Consider the following 25,217-nt stretch of genomic DNA (forward strand, 5'->3'; position numbering starts at 1 on the left):
GGAATCCTGCGCATGATCAACCCAGTGACCAAAAACAAATTTTGTTTACAGGTGTAGAATGCTTAAAAAGTAAAATAGCTAGTGTTAACCTTTAGACGCCTACCTAAATCGAAGGCACCACCTTTTGCAAGCCAGAAAAGCACCACTGTGAGCAGTTTTCACTTTGTAACGAAGGGTTTGACTTGACAACTAAGGCAGGTCCATACAAGGTTTGAATCGCAGCCGGTTCCTGATTCGAACAGTGTATAGGCAAGGCTGAATGTACCAAGTTGATAGGTTGGTTGTACCAAAGTCAATCAGCCTGCTGGGTTTTGCCTGTGATTCTCTCTAGCAGCTGCTACAGCCACTAGCAATAATCACGGTCTTCTACCTAGAGGGACGGCCCCCTACCGTGAAAAGTCAATGGTTCAGCAGGAGGGATTCCCGCATCAACCTTGTTTTGATAGGGGAATCTAATGAATTTCTTTTCTGCAACCCATTGTTGCAGGGAAGAAATTCACTCCATGTATGGCCAGCCTAAAGCAGGCCATAGATTATGCGATTTTCTTTTCTGCAAACTACCGGGAGAGCACAATGATTACTGCTAGCAGCTGTAGTCGCTGGCAATTATCGCACGCTGGTTGGTATCCATCGATCATCTTGGGTGCAATACGCCTGCCCACAGATGGATCGAATCTTGGAAAGTCCCAGTTAAACAGGCTGAGATTCAATCCATCTATGGCCATCTCCGTATGCAATGATAGCGTCCCAATGGCCGCTCGTAGGATATGGAATTTTTTTTTTTTTCCTATATACAGGACTTGCACCAAAAACAGCTGGGATCTAATTAGCTGTTATAAAGAACAGTTAAAACTTGTTGTGATCTGTGTCCTCGATAAAGAAACGTAGTGTTGGAAATATATGAAAGATATTAGTGCAATCTGGGAAACTTTACGCACTGGAAGAGACTCACTCATACTATGGGCTACCTATAAAAACACACAAATAATAGAATGTTTTAATTAGTACATGAAATGAACCATTGCCAAAAATCACTAGAGCACCACAGCGCAGACACAAAAAGTGGGCATGACCAGGCTGCTCGGGGGAGGGGAGGCACTCTGCTTGGGTAAGAGGTGGAAAAAAAATCACTATGAGCTTTCTACAAGAAAGGTTAAAAAAAGACAGACAAAATGGGGAAAGCATTGCTAGTTTCCAAAAGATAATACAAGTGGAGTGAAAATACGAACCTGGCTTTAAAAACAGGGCTGTCAAAGGAACAATTAAATGTAACACAGTAAGAAACACAGATTTTGTTGGTATTTCTATTTTAATGTTTTTTTTTTTTGTTGTTGCATTGTCACCAAGCCACTGCTTGCAAGTTAAAGGCTTAATATAGAGATACGAAAGCAGGATAAGTGAAATGAAAAAAAGGCATAGACAAAGTAATATGAAGGATTGTAAACTGGAGGGCTGGGCTAAGTGCTGGAAGGTTACAGAGGAGAGGGGCAAGAAGAGGAGAGGGGAAAAAAAAAAATGGGAAAGAATGAAGAAGTTATAAAAAGGAAAAAAACGGAGAGAAGATGGCACTTGGTAAGGGGGTGATGGATGCACTTGGCAGACAATGGCATCACTTACAGAGCCAGTCAAGAGCAGTGCCTGCTGGGAAAAGTAATCCAGCCATTAAAACCCTTGCTGAGGACTCATACTTACAAGCCTTTGCAGCTGTCCCACTGCCTAAACCTCCGCTAGATGAAAAGATGGTCATTACTCACGACACTTTGGTGAGAGATTGGTGCATCATAAAGGTTCTCAAATGTCTGCCATGACACATGCCCTGTCTAAGCTTGTTGAAGCACCTGGGCATGTTTGGAGTCACCATCTATGAAGTAGATGGGCATCAATTCTCAATGAGACTTTGCTGACTACTGGACTTATTCACCATATACAGTAATAGTCTCTATAGAGCCAATAAATGTCATCACATAAGGGCTGGTGCAGCAATAAAGGCTCATAAGTGCAAGTTCCAGCAGATGAAACCCACCCTGTTCATTGCCAATATATATTGTGTATGGCTGGAGATCCGTACTTCATTCACCAGTTACCAAAACATTGAGGGCAAAATAGAGGTAGTAACTGAACTGTTCAACATACAATATATTGTAGAGACCACTGCTAAATAAAAAAAAGAAACGATAAAAAAATGAAAAGAAAAAGAAAAAAAAAAAAAAAAAAAAAAAACACACACCACGAAAGCACACAGATGACTGCCCTATACAGATTTTCCCTTGAGAAGCGTGCCCTCATTTAAAAAAAAAAATGAAACCGATTGTCTGGGTTGCTTGCAGCGGGGACATGATAGCTGTTGAACAAACAAGGGTGACTATAGATATTATACGATGATCATGAGATCAGCAGGTGGAAAATGGACCTAGTGACAGCTGTCTGAATATGGGGCACGCACAAGAAAGGACTATCAGACTGCCAGTGAACAGATGTCATAACGCACCACCTCTATTTTGCTCTCATCAGTCCACCTTCACCAGCTCTTGAGTGGGTGTTAAGTTCAGCTCAGCGTGCTCCGTATTAAGGACTGAATGCTCACTGTGGTAATCTCATGCATACTTGCAGGACTGAGAGACCTCAACCAGCCTCTCAAAACCAAGCCCTGCAGCTCACTACAAGTTTGACACCACCAAGGCCGGACAGAGAGGAAGTTGTTGAGTCAGGCTATGCCGTGCGGCGCCCAACTTGGTGCCAGTAAGTAACCCTTCTCACTTGCCAACGGCCTGGTTCCTCTTAAGAACCTTCCGGTAGGGGAAGGGTTAACGTTGGCCAAGCTGAACCCAGGCAGTCTCAGAGTCCACAGATCCTGCCAGATGCACTCCATGGGAACCTGCAAGTTCTCCCTTCGCCACAGCTAAAATGGCATCAATTTTCCCAGGATGCCATACTGAAGAAATGCATTTAAAAAGGCAGCCCAGACACCCATATTCACACCACTTCAAAATCAAATTTTGTTTATGCTTTTAAAAATAATGTAATCTGCAAAGTAGACTATTCAGACATTTTCAGATGAGGGTGATGTTTGTATAAGAACACAGATTAGTCCCCGATTGTACAGTACTGGATCATGTAAAAAAGTAAAGACTCCAAAAATTGAGAGAGTACCGGGACAAGTACATAATTTATACCTTGGCTTCTCACCTGGAAGTGCAAGGCTAGAATCTGTAGACTCCTAGAGATCTACCATAGCCCAACACCACACTCTTCCCCACAGGTATTGCTGCAGAGGCCGGCTAACACTCCCTCAGAAAACTCATCCTTACCTGAACTCCCCAGACAACCAACTGTTGCTAAACATCCTGCAAATGGAAACCCTGACATTCTGCATGACGCAGAACCTGTCCAGCCTTCATCTACTGCTTCATTCAAAAAGAACTTAACTAGCTTCATTCTACCACTTTATTAAATAGAAACCTTCCATTTATAAAAGCCACCATTAAGGGCTCTTGATACAGCTTTGAATCTAACTGTTGGGCATTTTATCTTAGTCACAATGCATAACCATGGCTATAAAGAAACTGAAAAAAGGGTTGTCCATTATCAGGTCATCTAGTATTATAAAAATGACTTGTGGACATAAGGAACAGGTTACCATATCAAATGAAGTTTTAACAGAATTCTAAACCTGTTGACATAGAAAAACAAAACCAAACAAAAACACAAAACAAAAACAAAAAAACACCAACCACCATGAGAGCGCCATTATGCCAATTCCAACTTCAGCTTCCAGTTATTGGGGTGTGTTTCCTGTGCAGATTCTTCCCATTTTAGAAGAATTCTTCATCTTTCGTCAGGAGCCCTCATCAAGTGATCTCAACTATGCCCACCCTTCCCTGCCTGAGCCACCATTAATAGAAGCCATGCTACAGCTTTTACAAATGACACAGGATCTCTGAATAGGTGAAGGGTGGATGATTGATAGCGCTGCACCCTCCAGAGATCTGGTGTAATTCTTGAAAGCTGTAGATGCGCTTCTATGAATGGTGGATCCAGCAGGCATAGTTAAGCTGTCTTGATGAGAGCTCCTGACAGCCCTGTAGTTGTATAGACCCCTGCCGCACCAGAAGTTTATGGGGGTGGGCAGGAAAAGATGAAGATCTCTCCTAGAACATGAAAATGAATCAGCACAAGGAACACATCTCAACTTCACCTTCTGTGATTTTCCGTTTAACTTAAGCTAAACTTAGGTTTTCTCTGAAAGAGGGGCCTAGAAGAACCTAGTATAAACCTCAAATCTGCTCAAAGGAGGAGCAGGTAGATGCTCAGGAACCTGCTCTTTCACTGACAGCTATCCAAAAAGATGCACTGGTTAAATTTAACAGGAACAGATCCGGATTGGCAAGTCCAGGTATGATGGGCTGCTTTCAAAACTAGAATATTCCACAGCAATACTCTAATCAAACTAGTAGGGAACATGTAACTCTCCCATTCCTGGCCTTTGCTAAAAACACAAAAGGGAGCCTGATAGATATAGATTATATCTATCTCTAATAAAAACCTTATTTCACTAAAAACACCAAAAGACACCAGTACTTCCAAATAGGCAGCTTACTAAACATGGTCGGTCTCTACACTGGTGCTCCAAGTGCAGTGGTACCCTCCTCTGCAGCATTACCTTGTGCGTACTTTAGCTAGCAACATGCCAGCACATAGCAGAGAAAGGGAAGATTATATAAATATATACACACAAAGATATACGTGGTGTTCACTGGACCAAAACATAAAGGAGAAGGGTAAGGGAAAGATGAGGAAAGAAGTCCTAGAATATTAAAACCTTCACTGCTGGGGAGAGCAGTACCACCACACTGAACCCACCAGCAGTGGACTTAAGGAAAAAAAAATAAAAATAAAAATGTATATCATATAAAAAAAAAAGAAAAAAAAAAAAAGGCAGAGCGTGCAATACAAACCAGGTCATGAGCAGCTTAGCTAATATTGGGATCAACTGCTGTGGAAGAGAAAGGCCAGATAGGGCCAAAGTTGTGTAAAGTTCTGTAAACCATCTACACACAGACACACACGCACACACAAACACAACACAGACCTACGACTGGGTAGAGATGCACACTGCTGCTCAGCTGGTTGCACAGACATGGAAGGAAAGTGACCATTGTGAGGGCTTTTTATAAGGACAGGCTGTGCTGGAAAATTTTTGCATAAACAAAGTGGGAACAAGCCTTTAAAACAAAGCCATGAGACCAAGCTTGGCACAGTGAAAGGTTAGCACCACGCATCCTGAAACCTCACTTTTAGTTATAGTATGGCTTGAAGAGGCTACATCAATGTTAAGCTGCAAAGCGAAAGATGATCGCGAAGGGTAGAAACTTTTGTCCTCCAGTCATGAAGGGTTATTATTGCAATCTGAAGTTAAATTAAAACTTTACAACTATGAAAACAATTTAGGATGAACATGATGCCGAATAAGAAGCACCATAAGGGTGCATGAACATAGCTCTTACCTTTAACCTGCCAATATTTTCTCACTCCCTCTTAATCAATTTTCCCAATGCTGCAGTTGCTGCCCGATCTCCTCCTCCCTGTGACAGCAGTACGGGGAGAAGTTCCCCATACTAGCAGTCACTTTTTGAAATCAAGTGAAGGCGGGCGGTCATTCAAACAGCTGTGTGTTAATGAACTACAAGTCCCGACATCCTATGCAGCTGTCGGCTTCTAGCTCTTAATGAGCTGCCACGGAGCTGTGGTGTGCCATCGTAGTTCATTTATACACTGACAGAAAGTATCTGCTTGCCCGTACAGGATGTTTGGGCACACAGATTGCCTGCAGTGTATCTGCTAATTGCTGCTGGAATGCTTTACAGGCTCCAAAAAATTTATATATATATTTATATATATATTTATATATATATATATATATATATATATATATATATATATATCTCTATTAATTATTGCACTTTTTTACCTGCAAAAAAAAAATGTAAATTCATTATTTTCTTCTAAAAAAAGTGAACTTCTTTAAATAAAACCTTAACGTTTTGATGACATACCTTATTTTAGACCCAGTGATGTCCTCACCTGGTCAGTTTCTCTATGCCGGGGTCAGCAACCAGTCAATCGCGGTCCACCTGTCATCCACTGGCAGGCAACAGGTGGACCACGAACAGGTTCCTGCGCCGCCGACCCTCGCCTTCTATGTGTGCCGATCTTAGTCTCCCCTACTGCCTCCTCCGCGGCTGGGCCATCTATGTTCCGGTATCTCTCTCTCCCCCTCCCACCTCCATCCTCCTCCGCTGTGATTAGTGAACAGCGGAGACCAGGAGGAAGCACAGCTCAGGACAGAGGTCGGGAGGAGGAGCTGGCCAAACAAACTTCTCAAACCACTGGTTATTGTTTGCTTGGGACCACCCTGTGTGCTGCCAACCAATCACAAGCTTGCCAATACGAAAAAAGTCACTGCCAGCTCCTGCCCCTTTGTCCAGAATTGTGCTGACTCCCGGTCTCTGCGGTGGAAACAGGTAGGACACAGTGCTATGGGGTGGGGGTGGGGGGGGTTACTGCTATAGGGGAAAGGAGGGGCAGAAGACACCACCGTGTGTGTGCTTGCGTGTAGAGGGGGGGTGCTGTGAAGGGGCAGAGGACACAGTTATGGGCAGGGTCCTCTACCACCCTTCACATCACCACCCACCCCATCCCTGCATTCTCACCAAAAACACACTCCTAAACCCTGCACTCTTGTACTACTTTAACTCAAAACAAAAGTAAGGGTCGGCCTTGCTGGAATTTTTTTTTTTGGGGGGGGGGGTTTACACTGTGCCTGGTGATCTTTGACTTAATCGGTGTCGTTCAAGTAGATCTCCATCTCCCGAAGGTTGCCTACCCCTGCTCTATGCAAAGCAGGCAGATCATGGCCAGTAGGTGGGGCTGTACATAGCTTTCTGAAAACATCACTGCACAACTCTCAAGAGCCTCAACCCTAATTCAAACAGTGGGCTGGCTCTTGGGAGGAGTTATGCGAATTTCAAAATGCCTTGAATGAGTGAATGGATGCCTGGAAAGTGCACATAATAAGATGCCAATTCAAATGCTCTTTTGCAAAGCTACATTGTCTGGTAGAATCAGCAGCCTTCTGTTACCTGAGTGCACTGAATGCTCTGGTTCCACCCGCTGGCTGCCAGGTTAACTAGTGTGCCTTAAATAGTGGTAACTGGTGGGTAGAACCACAGCACTCAGCATGGGATGCAGGCATCCAATAACCCCAGAGATGACAGAACACTAATGATTCTAGCAGACCTTGTAGCTCTGCAATAGAGAAAAGTTTCAACTCAGCAGGTGGAATAGCAAGTTGAAGTATTATTCTTTTATAAGGTGCTTTTCTCATCCTCAACCGAGTCTTAAGTCATCAGCCTGATGGTTTTAGCTGATGATCAGCCGCTAAGGCCAAGCTGCACTGTTGGAGAGATTTGTGCCTGCTCTTTCCATTCCCAGTTGTCGGAGGACTTCAAAAGTTCCCAGTGGTGTCGGATGGATTTTTGATACATTGAACAGACATGGGGCCCATTATTCAAGCTAATTTTTCTTACAAAGAGTTTTACTTTAAGCCTTCCCCAATTAGATTTGAAAATAAGTTCCTTTTAATATTAAGGGATAAAAGGTGGGCACTGGGATAGAGAAAAACTTACTATGATACTTTCATACACTACATAACTGGGGACTACCTTTCTACATCAGCTCTTTGCAACGTTGCAGAAAAAAAAAAAAAGAAAAAAAAAAAAGAAAAAGAACCACACACGCATATCCATCTTTAATAAGGTCATAAAAATGAGAGGAAAAAAAAAAAAAAAAAAAAAAAAAAGTTGATTGTAAGGCATTGCACAGCTCACAGAAAACAAACAAATTGAACCCTAATCACCTCCACAGTTTAAACGACTGCAAGTCCCAGCTGAGCGTCAATGTGCATTTCACTTAAAGTGGACCTGTAACTTGCTACACACCAAGCAGACGGCCACTTGTAAGTTTAAGTTCTGCATTAGTCAAAACCCTGACTTCTACAAAACGTGCAGAATGAATACTGCTTAAACTTCCAAGATGGCTACCTCTCCATGTGCAGCTGACACGTCCACTTTAAAAACAAAACAGGTGGATGGTGCCAAAACTGGCGTTAAAAAGTCCACCTATTCTCTAGGCTATGCGAATACAAATGGAGTACGCTTCTAACCTCTCATGCAAAGGGCCAGGATACATTGCCCCTTGACTTCCAAAGGCCTGCTGGATATTGCAAGGCCTTTTCAATATGTAAGAATGTTATACAGTTTGCAAAGCAAAATAAAACAAAAGAAATCAAAATAAAACCGTAAAAATAAAATTAAAAACCACCAATGATTGCTTTAAGCTGGACTCCTACATCTTCTAAAAGTCTGTCTCACTGGGCAAGTAAAAAGAAAAAAAAAAAAAAAAAGATACAAAGAATATGAAGCCTGACCAAAATGCACCGTCTTACCGATTCAATGGGCTTGTCCAAAGAGGCCTGTTCAATCTCCAACTGTCCATCCTCATATTGGTCAAAGTGGTTACCCTACACAGAGAAAGAACACAGAAAATTAAGGATAAACCCCAGAGCATCATGAATCATCGCTTAAACATTTACTTCAAAAAGCAGATTCTGACCCAACTCGACAGATATCATCTCATCTTCAGGATTTTTTTTTTCTTTTAAAACTATTCTGTACAAAAATTTGGCAAGCATTACTTACCCTCTCCACGCTCCTCTGCTCACCCCTCTGTCCATTGGCATCTTTGGACCTACTCCATGTAAGCCCCAGCTGTTAATGACACACCTCCTGGGGATGATCACACAGGTTTGGCTCATAGGACGATGTTGCATAGAACAGCGCTCACACATCATAACATAAGCACTGTTTTACACAGCAATGAAAGCTGCCCATTGTGGATGCCAGAAAAAAAAAAAATAAATTAGGAAGTCCCTACTTGTCACGTAACCAGCTGGAAGCCAAGCCTGTACCTGGCTCTGCCACTTTACCAGGACAACTGAATACTACCTAACAGTTCAATGATGTGGACAGTATGTGCTCTAAAAGTTTGATGCCTTGCAGAGACATTGAGCAATGAGAACTTGGGAGAGTAAAAATTCTTGGGACAAAAAAAAAAAAAAAAAAAAAAAACAAAAACACACACACACACACACACACACACACACACACACACACACACACACACACACCATTTTATAGTATAGGGCAGGATCCTAGGGATGCTCACAAAAGGATGGAGTCAGGCTTTAATTGCACTGTTGATTACAAAAGTACATTAAATGACAGACATTTTATACCAGCTATATAATCATTGTGTGCATCACAAAAGCCACGTACCATTAGCTGCTCTAAATAAGGGCTTGTGCACAAGGACATTGCTGTCAAACGCAGGATCTTGCAATTGAACGCAGCAGCGCTTAAAGGCAAAAATTGCAGCAAAAGCTTCTTCCTAGCCTGCTTTGCCTTTAGGTAGAAAGAAAACCAAACGGCCATGAGCTCCAAGACTACATTGAGACTGCAGTTTGATGAAATGGGAGATTTCAACTGAGGTAGATAATGCATTTAAAAGATGTTTCCTAGAAGCCATACTTACAGAGATAACACATTTTCCAACATAGGGATATTTACAGGATCAACCTAAAGCCGATGGATTCGAAACTTGGCCGGTTCAGCAGGGACTGGCCTTGATTCTAACCATCTATGGACAGGCTGATTGTACCCAAATCGATTCAATGTACAACCAGCATGTCGGATTTTTCATGCGATTATAGCCACTGGCAACCATTATGTTGGAGTTCATAAATTAAGGGCATGTGAAAGTGGGAAGGACTCTAATGCCATTTAAACACATCACAATATGTCTCTTGCATTCACCTTCAATGAATCTGCTCAAAAGCAAAATCAAGGCCCATCCCCAGGCTCCTATCCCCCACTGACACCAGCTGGATTCCCAAACTACAATGGAGCGTGCCATCGCACACCTGATGAGCCTAAAATACAGCCTTTACCTCACTTAGGCCCCTTTCACACTGGGGCGGTAGGGGGCGTCGGCGGTAAAACAGCGCTATTTTTAGCGCTGTTTTACCGCAGTATTCGGCCACTAGCGGTGCGGTTTTAACCCCCCGCTGACGGCCAAAAAAGGGTTAAATCCACTCGTATAGCACCGCTATAGCCGCGGTATAGCCGCGCTGTCCCATTGATTTCAATGGGCAGGAGCGGTGAAGGAGTGGTGAATACACCGCTCCTTCACCGCTCCAAAGATGCGGCTGACAGGAGATTTTTTCTTCTCCTGCCAGAGCACCGCTTCAGTGTGAAAGCCCTCGGGCTTTCACATTGAACAAACAGCGGAGGCTGTTTTGGGGCAGTTTGCAGGCGGTATTTTTAGCGCAATAACGCCTGCAAACCGCCCCAGTGTGAAAGGGGCCTAAAACATGCTGCATGACATCCACTCCGCCTTTTCACTCACTGGTGCCAAGGTGCTATAGTCCCCGAGACATGTAGTCTAATGAAAAGTCATGTGACAGATTCTGAATGTGCACCCGCGGCTCACAAAAACAGAAGGGTTTGGAAATATGGGTTGTGTATTATTAAAGGATAACAAAACCCGAGAACAAAAATGCAAAAATGATTGCAGCTTACAGTTCTTAGAATTAAAGGGGTAGTAAAGGCAGTGCTCACAATAACTGTCAGCCCCTCTGTTAGGACAAAATGTACTATATAATATGTGCTTTTTAAAAAAAAATTCTTCTAAATACCTTTTCACCTTGCCAATCAGCGGTCATGTGACTGCCCGCCGATCTGCTTCTCCAATCTATGCACTAAAGAGGGAGGAGCGGAGATCTCCCTCCGACGTCTGCCGGGTCACGTGACTGCAGATCGGCAACGTGAAAGGAGGCATTTAGAGAGAGAGAGAAAAAAAAAAAAGTACATATACTATATAGTACATTTTGTCCTAACAGAGGGGCTGGCAGTAATTGTGAACAAGTAACTTTACTGCCGCTCGGAACAGAGATAGAAGGGGTAGGGCGGCTCACACACAGGAACTGAGAAGGCGGGGGGGGGGGGGGAGAAAGGACAAAGCAACAGGATGATGGAGGCATGTAAACTGACCACAGTGATCAGCAGCCATGATTACCGTGGTCAGTACACACAGGGGGACACAGGAACAGGCAGGATCAACCAGGCATTTTATATCATACATTGGGGGGTGGGGGAGATAAAATAAATTATATATATATATATATATATATATATATATATATATATATATATATATATATATATATATATATATATATATATATATATATATATACACACACACACACACACACATACATACATACATACATATACACACACACACACATAAAGCTCTTGTCCGTTTCTTCCTAGCAATCTTCTTATAATCTACCAATTGATCCCCCCCTCATGCAATGGAGATATGGACGTGTCTGTAGTCCATATAAAAGGAGAGCAGCCCAGTATGACAACCATGGCTCCCTTGGAGGAGTGTCAGACCCCCAGGGACAGGAAGGCTGCGATTTGAAGGAATACCATGTGAACATAAAAAAGCAAAAAGAAGCTTGAAAGATTACAAAAAAATAAATATTATAATATGAATGCAGCCATCACTAGTAAACCAATATATTGCAGTTGTGGTTTTGGGTTTAGATACACACTTTACATCCATTCACAACCAGGAAGGATATTTTAGTGATTTACATCTCTATCGATCTTTTGGCATGCAGCTTATACCAAAGGGACCCTCTACTCACACATTAGCGCTCACAATTTTTTTTTACTTAAATTATGCACACAGTGGTGGAATATAGATTATTCTAAATCAAATCTGAATATAAAAACAGAGCTGTATATGTAGCCCAAATGACCATCCTTCCCGATCAATATCCATTACAATTATGAATAGGCAGGATGTAGAACCTAGTGCTACAGTGACTGCCTCCATCATTATTCCCCAAGGTAAACATATTAGCTGCATAACAATGGCAAAAATCTCATCATTGCGCTAAATGCACATTGTACTGGCAACCAATTGACTGCCATATAGTCTATTCAGAGATAAATGATGCCCAGTGGTGGTGGTGGTGGGGGGGGGTGAGGATTAGCTGCCTGTAGAAGGTCACCAAGCAGTACGTTCATTCACAGTGCTTCCATCCCTATCCTTTGCCGACGAGCACACTTTAAGACCCCCCCCCCCTCGGATAGGATGACTGAGGACACGGCAGCTGGCTCTATTTCCTCCGTACACATTGTGTTTGTGCACGACATGTGAACTCAGCCACCCACTCGACAATTAAAACTATGAAGACGTCTATTTTTCAAAGATGTACAGGATCAGCCTCTGCAGATGGCTTCAACATGCTCGCAATCTGGGTTTTGTTTTTGGGACCCGGAGGTTTAAAAAGGAAAAAATGTCATGCCATGCTTACCCTCTAGATCAGGGATAGGCAACCTGGGGCCCTCTAGCTGTTGTGGAACTACATTTCCCACGAGGCAAGGCTGGCAGTTACAATTATTCCCAGAGGCATGATGGGACTTTTAGTTCTGCAACAGCTGGATGGGCCACAGGTGGCCTACCCCTGCTCTAGATTGCGATTTACTTCCAAAATTAGATTTTCCTTCTTGAAGGGTTTTCCTTGCGCTCCTTGTGCAAACATTTGAAGAGATGCACACTTTAAAAAGTCAAGAGTCCACACCATGATATTCTCTACAGGTTCGTTCAGCTCCACCTGTTTGTGCACAATATATTGCAGTTGTCAAACACAAGGTCTGCTGGCAGAATCATGCCCGCCAGGTCATTTCTTGTGGCAGTCTTACCTCTCCCGCAGCTGCGGCACCCCGTCGTCTCCACCCCCACCTTGTCTCACAGTCGGCAGCAGAAAGAACAGAACTTCTTTGCTTCGCTTCTCCGCGCAGTCATGGAGAGGCTTGTTTCTGAACCCCATCCCCCACCCCCATCTCAGCAGGACTGTCTTCACGATAGCGACAATGGTGGACCAGGCCTGTACGTGTGTCGGCATGTGTAGACTTTACCAGGGGTGCGGGTAATAGGGTGACAAAGCACAAGCACAACAGGTGTCATCCTTTACCAGGAAGTGCCAGAACAAGGACCTTCAACGGCAGGATTGGATACAACTGGAGTTATATTAACATGATTTAGAGCTTTAAAGCACATTTCAGATACCATCTGGGACTGGTACATACAATACTTAAATAGGAATTCTGTATTTAACCAGCTCTAATGCAACTTGTACTTGTTCATGTCCACTAAAGCCTCCCAGACAAATTGTATAAAAACACGAAGCACTGCCAGTAAGATCTGCACTCACCAAGAACAGACTGGAGCTCAAGGCTACATCGAGGGGTTCAAGAAAACTATTCATGAATAAATGCTCTGCAAATACTTGTTGGGAATTGATGTTCCTGGGTTTGGGTGGAGTTGTGTCTTAAGCAACTAATCATTTAAGCAATATGGCCAGGAGGCTTTTCCAGGTGGCATGAAGCTGACAAGACAAATAACTGAGTACAGCTTTCTGATAACCGTCAGCAGCAAGGGGATGCATCAAGGAACTACCCAGAAAAAAAAAAAAGAAAGTCTCAGCAGGGCAAATAGATACATTTCGCAAAGCTGCAATGGCAGTGCCAATGGAAAACCATTGGGACAGGGAAAAAAAAAAAAAAAAAAACCAAACACACACACACACACACCCCACGACTTAGGTTGCAACTCCTAGGCCTGATTCAGATGGACAAATAGGCTTCTGTGTTCATATACAGCTAAACACAATCTCTGGTCGCAGCAGCATTCCGTGCTATGGCCGCACTCAAACCAGACAGTCATCTGCAGCCAGAAGTGCCAGACTCTGACCCAATCTGCCTGCATCCAGGGCCCGGTCAGAGCCCCTATTCAGGCATACTACTAAGGATGAGCAGTTCCATACGAACAGCAGTGGTGTCAACCATACATTCATACAGGGTACATAACTGGCCGCGCCACTGCTTGCCGAAGGAGTTTTTCTGCTGCAGTTTTAAGGTGGAGAAGCCCATTGATCATCGGAATCGGCCCGTGTGTTGATCCATTGCCAGCACTGCTAGAAATTCATTTTAGCACATCAAGCAATTGCCCTTTTGTAAAAACATTCAGAAACAATGTACTGAGTGGGAGGAGAGGCTGCAATGTTTTCCGATGTTAAATACATGATGGCACCCTGGTATACCTTCAGATAAGCATGCTTCCAGCTCTCATCCCCCAGGGTCTTCATCAAGATCATTGAAAATCCACCAATATATAAATGTATTTTTTAATGCAACTTGTGTAAGTACCTTAAAATAATTATATCAGCCCCTCGTAGTCACCTGCATAAGAGCACCTACATGGGAACTGGACTTCAAGTATATAGGGCAGTGCTGCAACCGCTGTAGTACAGGCCTTTCAAGAATAATTCCAGGCACCAGCTGGAAGGTATGTATGTATTCATTCAAAAGTTTGCATACCCTGGCAGAAATTGTGAAATTTTGGCATCAATATTGAAAATATGACTGATCATGCCAGAAAACTGGTCTTTTAAAGGATAGCAATCACATGAATCCATTTATTACTGCAACGTTTTTTGGATCCTTTTTAAATCATTACAGAAATCACCCAAATGACCCTAATAAAAAGTTTACATACCCTGGAATGTTTGGCCTTGGCACAGACACAGAAGGTGGCGTACACACACACACAGGTTAAAATGGCAATTAAAAAGGTCAATTTGCCACATTTGTGGCTTTTTAAATCACAACTAGCGTCTGTGTATAAATAGCCAATGAGTTTGTTAGCTCTCACATGGATAGCTAGACACTAAGCCACGAGGAGGTAGAAAAGAACAGTCAAAAGACCTGCGTAACAAGGTAATAAAACTTTACAAAATGGAAAAGGATATAAAAAGATATCCAAAGCCTTGAATATGCCAGTACTGTTTAATCACTTATTAAGAAGTGGAAAATTAGGGGCTCTTTTGATACCAAGCGAAGGTCATGTAGACCAAGAAAGGTTGCAGCCACAACTGGCGGAAGAATTGCTCAGGATACAAAGAAAAACCCACAGATAACAGCAGGAGAAATACAGGCTGCTCTCCAAAAAGACAGTGTGGTTGTTTTTAATGCGCTCAATTCAACGATATTTGAACAAAAAAAAAAAAAAAGAGCTGCATGGCTGAGGTGCCAGAATGCCACAAAAAAAAAAAAAAAAAAATAAGTCCAATGGGCAGGTCAAGGTGTTGGGCATATTGTAACCAGGCTTTTTTGTGGAACTTGTACAGTAAAGGCTTCTTTCTGGCAAATTGACCAGGCAGCTCTTTTTGTTCAAGTATCAACGTATTGTGCTCCTTAAAAACAACCACTCCATTTTTTTCCAGAGCAGCCTGCATTTCTCCTGAGGTTACCTGTGGGTTTTTCTTTGTATCCAAAACAATTCCTGTGGCAGGTGTTGAAATCTTTGACCCACCTGACCTTGGCTTGGTATCAAAAGATCCCCAAATTTTCCACTTCTTAAGTGATTGAACAGTACTGACTGGCATATTCAAGGCTTTGGATATCTTTTTAGATTCTTTTAGATCTTTGTAAAGTTATATTTGAAACTTTACAAAGATTCTTTTACATCTTTGTAAAGTTTCATTACCTTGTTACACAGGTTTTTTTGACCGTTCTTTTCTACCTCCCCATGGAGGTAGAAAAGAGCTAACAAACTCATTGACTATTTATACACAGACACCAATTGGGATTGTGGCAAAATAACCTTTAATTGCCATTTTAACCTGTGTGTGCACCACCTTCTGTATCTGTACTAAGGCAAAACATTCAAGGGTATGTAAACTTTTTATCAGTGCCATTTGGGTGATTTGTTATAATGTAAAAAGGATCCAAAAACCATGTGATAATAAATGGCTTCACGTGATTGCTATTCTTAAGAGTTTTTTGGCATTATCAGTCATATTTTCAATATTAATGCCAAAATTTCACCATTTCTGGCAGGGTAAGCAAACTTTTGAGCACAACTGTACGTATGAATGCATGCATGCGAGTGATATACCTGGCCGACACCGCTGGAAGCTGCAAATCACTGAAGTAGATGCCGCTACTCGTGTGATCTCCACTTCCAGGTCTGCCTACTGCTGCTTACAGGAGAAGCTGCTTGGCACAGGCACCGTTCAGAGAACACTTTGCATTTCTGAAAAGCATTCCGATTGGAGCAGGTACAGAGGTGGGGCTTTGACATCATGCTTTCCACCTCATGCAATCACACCTGTGTTCACAATGCAACAGGGCCAGTCATTCAGCATGGGATCCGAAAGTGGAAATCACTGGAGTAGCAGTGTGCACTTCAGCGATTTCCAGCAGCATTGGTCAGGTATGGTATATAGTCCCGTTTGTCCAAGCTGGATTAATTTAACTACATAACATGCTGATGCCAGGAAATATTCTTTAAAATAGGCTCTGAACCTCCCAGCTGCCTGTCAACTTCCCTCTGATCCATCGCAGATCAATTTTCAGAGGGGATTTCTGCTAGCAAAAACAAGCCCTTAAAGCAGAAGTCCAACCCAAAGGGGAAGTTCCGCTTTAAGGCTTCCTCCCCCGCGCCTCTTTTTAAATTTAAATTTTATTTGGGGGGGGGAGGTGTTTGACCATTCACTATGTAGCGAAGCCGCAAGGTGTCACAGCCAGGTGCCCACAGTTAATATGCTGGTGCGGAGGACCAAACATGGCCCTCAACAGCCCCTGAGGTGAGCAAAGTACTGGATCCGGTGTTTGTTTTTGTAGCTACTGACTTCTATTTTCAGAAAACCGACTGGAGCTCCTCTTTAGGTGTGCCGCTTCTCCTTTACTGTATCTGCAACAAAGTTGAGATGTCCAGGTACTGCTGTGACAGCAGAGGGGATCCCACACCTGGCTATGCCATCTGGCAGGGGGTGACTTGGCCATAAGACTAATTGAATTTTATTACAAAAAACTCTGACAGGCACAACAGTTCATATATTTTTATTTCAGGTGCATTTAGCTGCTTAAATTGTACAGGGAACCTGTCTTCAGAGAAATAGGAGAACTCCCACTGTGGACCTACTTGCATGTCCTAAGTTAGTGACCACAAACCGCAATTGTGGCCTCTTTATTTCTCTCATAACAAGCATTCAAGCTCTTGTGGACGATGACCTTTTACCTCACAGTGTGTACAAGAGTCTGATCACTGAGCTAAAAAGGGCAAAAAAGAAAAAAAAGAAGGGAGGGCGGATGGGAGAGTGGTAAAAAGGAAAAAAAAAAAAAAGATTTTACGAAGACAGCAATTAAAAACTCACATGACTAAGCCCGCTTTTACAATTTTCACAGTCACGTAACGGGGAGGGGGGTGGAATTGAAGCATGCATGTCCTAAGCCTCCAAATCGAAACGATGCCCTGCGTCTCGCTGACATTTCACAAACACCTATACTTACAGCAGCTGAAAGGTTTGTACCAGACTTGATCAGGGGCATTTTTTGAACGCAGTGGGCCTTTGTACAAGGTTATACGTTGGGCTAGGGCCAAGACATTCCCAAATGCAGCAAAGATTAGCACTTTCAACTGAAATCAGACCTATTTTTAGGGTCCTATAATTAGAGGTCGACCGATATATCGGCCGGCCGATATATCGGCCGATATTTGGCGTTTTTTACTTAATCGGCATCGGCCGATTGTGCTGATAAAAAAGGCCGATTATAACTTCAGCCGTGACTTGCAAATGACTTCTGTAATATAAGTCAATGCAAGTTGCCTGAAAGTTATCTTCTCTCCTCCTCTGGGCAGCCTGCCAAGTCTGATAAGAAGATACATTTGTATCTCTTCAAGTTCTTTTTTATCAATAGACTGAACTCCGTGGAGAAGTTTTCAGTTTAACCATTTAAAGACTAAATCTTTTCTGACACTTGTTGCTTACAAGTAAAAATCCTGTATTTTCTGCTAGAAAATCACTTAGAACCCCCAAACATTATATATATTTTTTTTAGCAGAGACCCTAGGGAATAAAATAGCGGTTGTTGCAATATTTTATGTCACACGGTATTTGCGCAGCGGTCTTTCAAACGCAATTTAAAAAAAAAATACACTAATAAATTTTAAAAAAAAAACTAAGCAGTAAAGTTAGCCCATTTTTTTTTGTCCAAAAGTTTTGATTACCTGTTTTTGTGTATTAATTTTTAAGATATAGTTTTTTTTTTATATTTTTTTTAATCTAAATTCTACATACAAGTGAACTGATTGGAGGTTTGTTTTGTTTAATAAATGTTTAAATGTAAAAAAAAATTCTGTATCACTTTAGGTTGCTTTCACACTGGAGCGGGCATGCGTTGACGGTAAAACGCTGCTAGTTTTAGCGGCGCTTTACCGTCATTTTAGCGGCGCTATTCGGCTGCTAGCGGGGAGCTTATCACCCAGCAGCAGCCGAGGAAGAGGTTAAATGCGCGCCTGAAGCGCCGCTGCCGAAACGCTTTGCAGGCGCTTTGGCAGCGGTGTGCATTCATTTCAATGGGCAGGAGTGGTGGTATACACCGCTCCAAAGATGCTGCTTGCAGGACTTTATTTTAACATCCTGCCAGCGCATCGCCTCAGTGTGAAAGCTCTCGGGATATCACACTGAGACTGCAGGGGAGCCGTTTTACAGGCACTTTACAGGCGCTATTTTTAGCCCAAAAGCGCCTGAAAAAAGCCCCAGTGTGAAAGGGGTCTAAATGTTAGATTTTATGAGATGAAGGGGAAAAAAAAAAAAAAAAAAAAAAAATCGGCCTAATATATCGGCCCAAAAAAATCGGCATCACATATCGGCCATCGGCCACTGCGATTTCTAAATATCGGCATCGGCATCGGCCAGAGAAAAACCCATATCGGTCGACCTCTACCTATAATACAGAAAGTCAGGTTCAACCTCTGTTTTGACAAGACCAGGAGCTGCAAACCCATATTTCTCTTGTGGTGCCACTTGAGCAGCTATCTGGTACACAGTTGTAAGCAACAGCAAGTCCAGGCCCTCATGTTTACCATTTGGACAACACCTGACCGCTCTTACATGAGCTTGTTGGACATCCCATCCCAAAACCATGAAGTTGCCACCAACCCCCATTTAGCTAAACAGCCTCCACTTTTCTGGGAATGCTTTCCATAAGATTTTGGAGGGTGTCCGTGGACATTTGTGTTCAGTCAAAAAAGTGTTTGTAAGGTCAGGTACTGGATAAGAAAACCTGGCTTGCAATCAATTTTCCAATATATTCCAACAAGGTGCACAACCAATTTAACTGCAAATGACTGTCAATGGAAACTGCATAGCTATATACTTAAATTTTCTGATTCTGATGGTGCAGGTGAAATTCCTGAACTCATTTTGGAGGGGGTATCCACATGTTTTTTGGTCAGTGTATACTATGGAAGGAATCACTCCTGTCTTATTACTCAGATGTGATTGATGCAGAGGCACACTATTCACCAAAATCTTAAAACCTCTTTAAGTACACGCAGCTTAATTTGTATTCTGCTTAGGAGCTTCCAGAAGCCATTGGGCCCACTGGCAAAACCATAGAGTCCACTCACTTTTTCTCATGGCCTCATCTCATCAGCCAATGCTGGCCACCTTTCTACAATGTTAGGGGCCCTTTCACAGGCAGGCCATTTACATCCGACCTCCCATAGAGGAGTGCGGGCTGTATCTGCTCTGCATAAACTAAGTAGACACAGACCAGCCATCCTCCTTCTCATCAGGGATCAGCGGACAGATTCCCCACTGAGCAGGCGGACGCCAATGGAGCCATTGTAAGGGGCCCAATTCAGCAAGGACAGGCCAAATTTTGATCCCTGTACAACTTCTGTTCAGTCAGCCGCCAATCAACTTGTTTCTCCCCCATTGAAAAAAAATCTGCAGACTATAGACTACAGAGCTGATCAATGTCTTTTGACAAAGAATACAAAGACATAGCAAGGAGGATTCCCCACATACACCTCAAATGTGTTGATGGGAAAATCTGGTCAGTTTTTTCGTTCAATGTGCTGGCTGAAAAAAAAAAAAAAAAAACCTGGACTCATCTATGGCCAGCCTTAGGCTTCAATCACACAGGGGACTGCGGGTGGCCGCCGTGGAGAAGCAGAGATTGACAGTGTAGCAACTAGCTAAATGCAAATGGTGTTTGTGGTGTGTGTGAACAGCCACAGCCAGTGGCTGCATGGCTGGATTTGTAGTTACCACTGCTGTTTGCATGAAATCCAAACAGTTAGGTCCCTTTCACATAGGGCGGATTCGCTTTGCTCAGCAGGGGATCTGTCAGATGATCCCCTACTGAGCAAAACGGGTGAGTGACCACTCCAAGACTGCTCAGTTTATGCAGAGTCGGACATGGACTGAGCCTGCTATGCTCTAGGGGCAGTCGGGTGTAAACGGACTGGCTATCCCTTTACACCCAACTACCTTCTAATCTGCCCACACGGACATAGACTGATCCTTTTCCAGTTGTTTTTTCGCAGATGGGAGGTAAGCTGCCAGTCAATTTGGATACATGGACCAATCAGGTCCGCCTGAAATACCAACAGGCGGACCTGATCAGATCACGCGTGTGTGAAAGGGTCTTTACATGCGATTAGGGACTCTGACAGGTTATGTAGGCAGACAGTCAGGGTCCAGGGACATCAGTTCTAGCCGCAAAAAAACTGGCTACAGCCAATAGTTACGTTTGTATGCAGTCATAGCACAGAGTGGTAGAGGCAGTCGCCCTCATTCATCCATCTGAACTAGCTCTTATAGATTCGTCTTCAAAACATTTGGAGTCACTAACTGGCTACAAGCATAAAAACTAGGAGCAAAGGTTTGGGGTCAGTAGCTCAAAAACTAGTGACGTCACAGAGCCAGAATGAGAACTAGGAATTTTCAGGAAGAGACAACCAGTGACGACAGCCATAAACATTGACTCAGAACAGGTTTCCTTCACCAAAACCACAGAACGACGAGGGCATCCAATCTGGGGACCAGCAGTCAATGCACAGGGTGCCTTTTATTGGCCAAATAGCCTTGTAGGATAACGGGGCAGTGTCAAAGCCAAGTCGAAGCTTTTATTTGCCTATCCTGCACAGCATGGAAAACGACCTGGATGCAGCCAAATATACACTGTGAGGGCTCTAATTGCTCCATTAGTCTTTTAGGTGACGTTTTGTGACAAACTTGGTTTAAATTATATAACATTAAAACATTGATTTCAATTGGGTTCAAATCGGTGCCTGTTCCTGTGTGGTTATTTAAAATAATCATGTCTTGATCAGAGCTGAAACATGTTCTATAAAATTCTCTATACGAGAAGATATCTTCAGTACAGCCATCAGAGCTGAGCTGAAAAACGGCATTCTGGTTCAGCTCTGAAAAATGGCAATTTATCATTTAGAACAGCGATTGCTGATGCCGCAGTGAGGAAAGCATCCTGAAAACCTCAATGCAGATTTAAAAAAAAAAAAAAAAACAAACTGGGGAGGAGGAGGAGGAAAAGCTGGCTATAGCAATCAGGCTTCCATTTACAATTAATGTGGTATAAGAATAAATGAGCTATTCCCTGGAAATCTTTTGGCTCCTCCTCGTCTTTCCCAGCTACACATTCCCAGACTGTCCTTGTTTGCACTGAGATCTCCACATGGATAATCAAGTCAAGTCAATGCAAGGACTGTGCAAACCAAATAAACCCCTTATTTGGTCTGAGTGGAGTGCAACATACAATCATCACTGCATCTACTCTATAAAAATGGGGACTGCTGGCCCTGGCAACCAGATGTCTGCATTATGTTTAAGCTGAAGGCTCCATGCACACTAGGAGCAGAAAAAACGTCAACGTTTTTTTTAGCTTAAAAACGTGGCATAAAAGATGCAAATTGAAAGCATATTGTACAAAGTTAGGTGAGTCTGTTTAACCACTTAAGGACCAGCCTCGTTTTGGATTTTAGGTGCTTACGTGTTTAAAACAGGTATTTTTTGCTAGAAAATTACTTAGAACCCCCAAACATTATATATGTTTTTTTTTCTAACACCTTAGAGAATAAAATGGCGTTGCAATACTTTTTTTGGCACCGTATTTGCACAGCGGTCTTATAAGCACACTTTTTTTGGGAAAAAAATTTCACTTTTTTTTTTTAATTCAAAAAACGACAACAGTAAAGTTAGGCCAATTTTTTTTATATTGTGAAATATGTTACGCCAAGTAAATTGATACCCAACATGTCACGCTACAAAATTGCGCCCGCTCGTCGAATGGCATCAAACTTTTACCCTCAAAAATCTCCATAGGCGACGTTTAAAAAAATTCTACAGGTTGCATGTTTTGCATTACAGAGGAGGTCTATGGCTAGAATCATTGCCCTCGCTCTACCGGTCGCGGCGATACCTCACATGTGTGGTTTCATATGCGGGCGCTACTCGCGTATGCGTTCTTCTGCGTGCGAGCTCGTGGGGACGGGGGGGACGGGGGGGGGATTTAAAATTTTTTTTTTTTTTTTTTTTAAACAGTGTAAAAATAAATAAAACAATGGATCACTTATTCCTATTACAAGGAATGTAAACATGCCTTGTAATAGAACAAAAAGCATGACAGGACTTCTAAAATATGAGATCTGGGGTCAAAAAGACCTCAGATCTCATATTTACACTAAAATGGGGAAAAAAAAAAAAAAAAAAAAAAAAAAAAAAACCCACACCATTTAAAAAAAAAGGAAATTGAAAAAAAATATGCCTTTAAGAGGCATGGGCAGAAGTGACGTTTTGACGTCGCTTCCGCCCAGCAGTGTCATGGAGACAAGTGGGTGCCATCTTAGCCTCACTCGTCTCCAGGCACAGAAGGGAGACGGACACGATAGCCTCTGCCGCTACCGGCGGCTCCGATAAGCGGCGGAGGGCACCGGATCGCGGCGGGAGGGGGGCCCTCTCCTGCCACCGATAAGCGATCTCACGCCGAATCTGCCGCAGGGACCACTTTTATCAGAAAGCCGGCCGCCGCACAAAAAAAAAAAAAAAAAAAAGGTATACCGGGGTTATGGCAGCTGGCTGCTGCCATAACAATGATATCCGCCGACAAACTTTGGATGTACATCAGCGTGCGGCGGTCCGGAAGTGGTTAAGAGCATTTAGTTTATAGGCTTTTTTTGCACTACACGTCCCTCTGCAAAAGCCAGGAAATTATGTAAAGTGACACACTTTTTTTTTTTTTTTTTTAGTAAAAAAAGTTGAAACTTGACGTTCAGAAGAGAAAAGGAGTTTAGGAGAGACTGACGTTTTTACAGCTCCTAAACTTCTCCAGAAGGGGTTTTTTTTTCTGCCTCTGAACGTCCCTGACAGAAAACGCCTGTAGTAGTCATAATGTGCAAAGACACATAGGACACAATAGAAGTGCTTCTAGAGGCAGGTGAAAAAAAACGTCAAACGCATGTAGAATCAACGTTTTTTTAAGTCCAGTGTGCATGGAACCGAAGTGTTTAAAGTGGACATGAACTCAAAAGATGAACACTTGCCTTTTTACAGTGGGGAAGAAGATTTTGTAAGTTTGCACACTTAAAGAATTTAAGGGTGTATAAATTTTTTATCATAAGTGTATCTTAACCACTTAAGCTCGGCCCATTTGGCTGCGCAAAGACCAGAGCACTTTTTGCGATTCGGCACTGCGTCTCTATATATCTATATCTTTCCTCAGTTTAGGCCAATACGTATTTTTCTACATATTTTTGGTAAAAAAGAAAAAATTGCAATAAGCGTTTGATTGGTTTGCGCAAAAGTTATAGCGTCTACAAAATAAGGGATAGTTTTATGGCATTTTTATTGATAATTTTTTTTTTTACTAGTAATAGCAGTGATCAACGATTTTTATCGTGACTGCGACATTATGGTAGACAGATCAGACACTTTTGGCACGATTTTGGGACCATTCACATTTATACAGAGATCAGTGCAATTAAAAATGCATCAATTACTGTGTAAATGTGACTGGCAGTGAAGGGGTTAACCACTAGGTGGCGCTGTATGGGGGTTAAGTGTGTCCTAGGGAGTGATCCTAACTGGGAGGGGCTACGTGTGACACGACAATGATCATCGCTCCAGATTACAGGGTGTCACTAGGCAAAACGGTGAAATGCTTGTTTGTATTCGCATTTCCCAATTCTTCCTCTCCATGAGACGATCGTGGGTATCACACTCTGAGCTTGCGGCTGGCACGCGCGCCCGCAAGCCGCCTCTTAAAGGGCAATGTACAGGTACGTTAATCTGCTGTACGTGCCCTTCTGCCGCAGTATATCTGCGTGAGGTGGTCGGGAAGCAGTTAAAGAATAGAGACAGAATTTCAACCAAAAACTCAAAAAAAAAAAAAAAAAAAAACAAAACTGCATGATATAAATGTTATGAATAGAGTTGCAGTTCAGTGAGTAAAATAAGTATTTGATCCCCAAGCAAAACATGACTTAGTACTTGGAGAAACCCTTGTTGGCAAGCACAGAGGCAAAACATTTCTTGTAGTTGGTTACCAGATTTACACACATCTCAGGAGGGATTTTGGCCCACTTTTTTTTTTTTTAACATAGATCTTCTCTAGATTTTTAAGGTTTCATGGTAGTCTCTTGACAACTCCTTTGATGAATTTTCTAGGAAAATTCTTTCTAGGATTACAAAAAAAATGTAAAAAAAAAAAAAAAAAAAAAAAAGCTAAGATGCTGCATCTGTCCCGACGCCTCCAACACTGAGAACCAAGCGGTTGAACACCGCCAATAACTCGGTTCTCACAGCTCCCCGAGCAGGGAGCTGTAGACTGTCAGTCACATCTATCTGCTCTGCCCTCTTCTAGCTCACTGGAGCGCTGGACTGTGGAGGGGACAGGGGCGGCTGGGCTCAGGCTCTCAGCAGCATGCTGAGAGGCTGAGCTGGGTGTCGGTCCAGGGATCTGGCGAATCCCAACTCTGTGGTCATGATGACACGGAGCCTGGACTGACTTCTTTGAAGTCAGCAGAGAACGGACTTTAGCCCACTCTCTGTTGAAAACGGGTCACAAAACGAACTGCGCTCTTGTGATCCACAGGAGAAGTACAACCAAACGAGCTTTGGCTGTACTTCTTACAGGGCTGGAGACTGGCTG

At 42.8% G+C, this 25,217-nt stretch overlaps 1 protein-coding gene across 4 annotated transcripts in view; it reads right to left on the reverse strand.

Moving 5' to 3' along the window:
- Positions 1-25,217, reverse strand: part of GPATCH8 (G-patch domain containing 8) — a 121,710-nt gene that overhangs the window by 59,544 nt on the left and 36,949 nt on the right. For 3 of the 4 annotated variants that reach the window (XM_073607712.1, XM_073607711.1, XM_073607710.1), the window contains exon 2: positions 8,504-8,578. In XM_073607712.1, the coding sequence (XP_073463813.1) occupies positions 8,504-8,578 (75 nt within the window). Of the gene's footprint in view, positions 1-8,503; positions 8,579-25,217 lie in introns of those variants that run through there. The other variant, XM_073607713.1, reaches the window with a different exon arrangement.

Source organism: Aquarana catesbeiana, linkage group LG12 (assembly GCF_042186555.1).
Source record: "Aquarana catesbeiana isolate 2022-GZ linkage group LG12, ASM4218655v1, whole genome shotgun sequence".
NCBI classification, from domain to species: domain Eukaryota; kingdom Metazoa; phylum Chordata; class Amphibia; order Anura; family Ranidae; genus Aquarana; species Aquarana catesbeiana.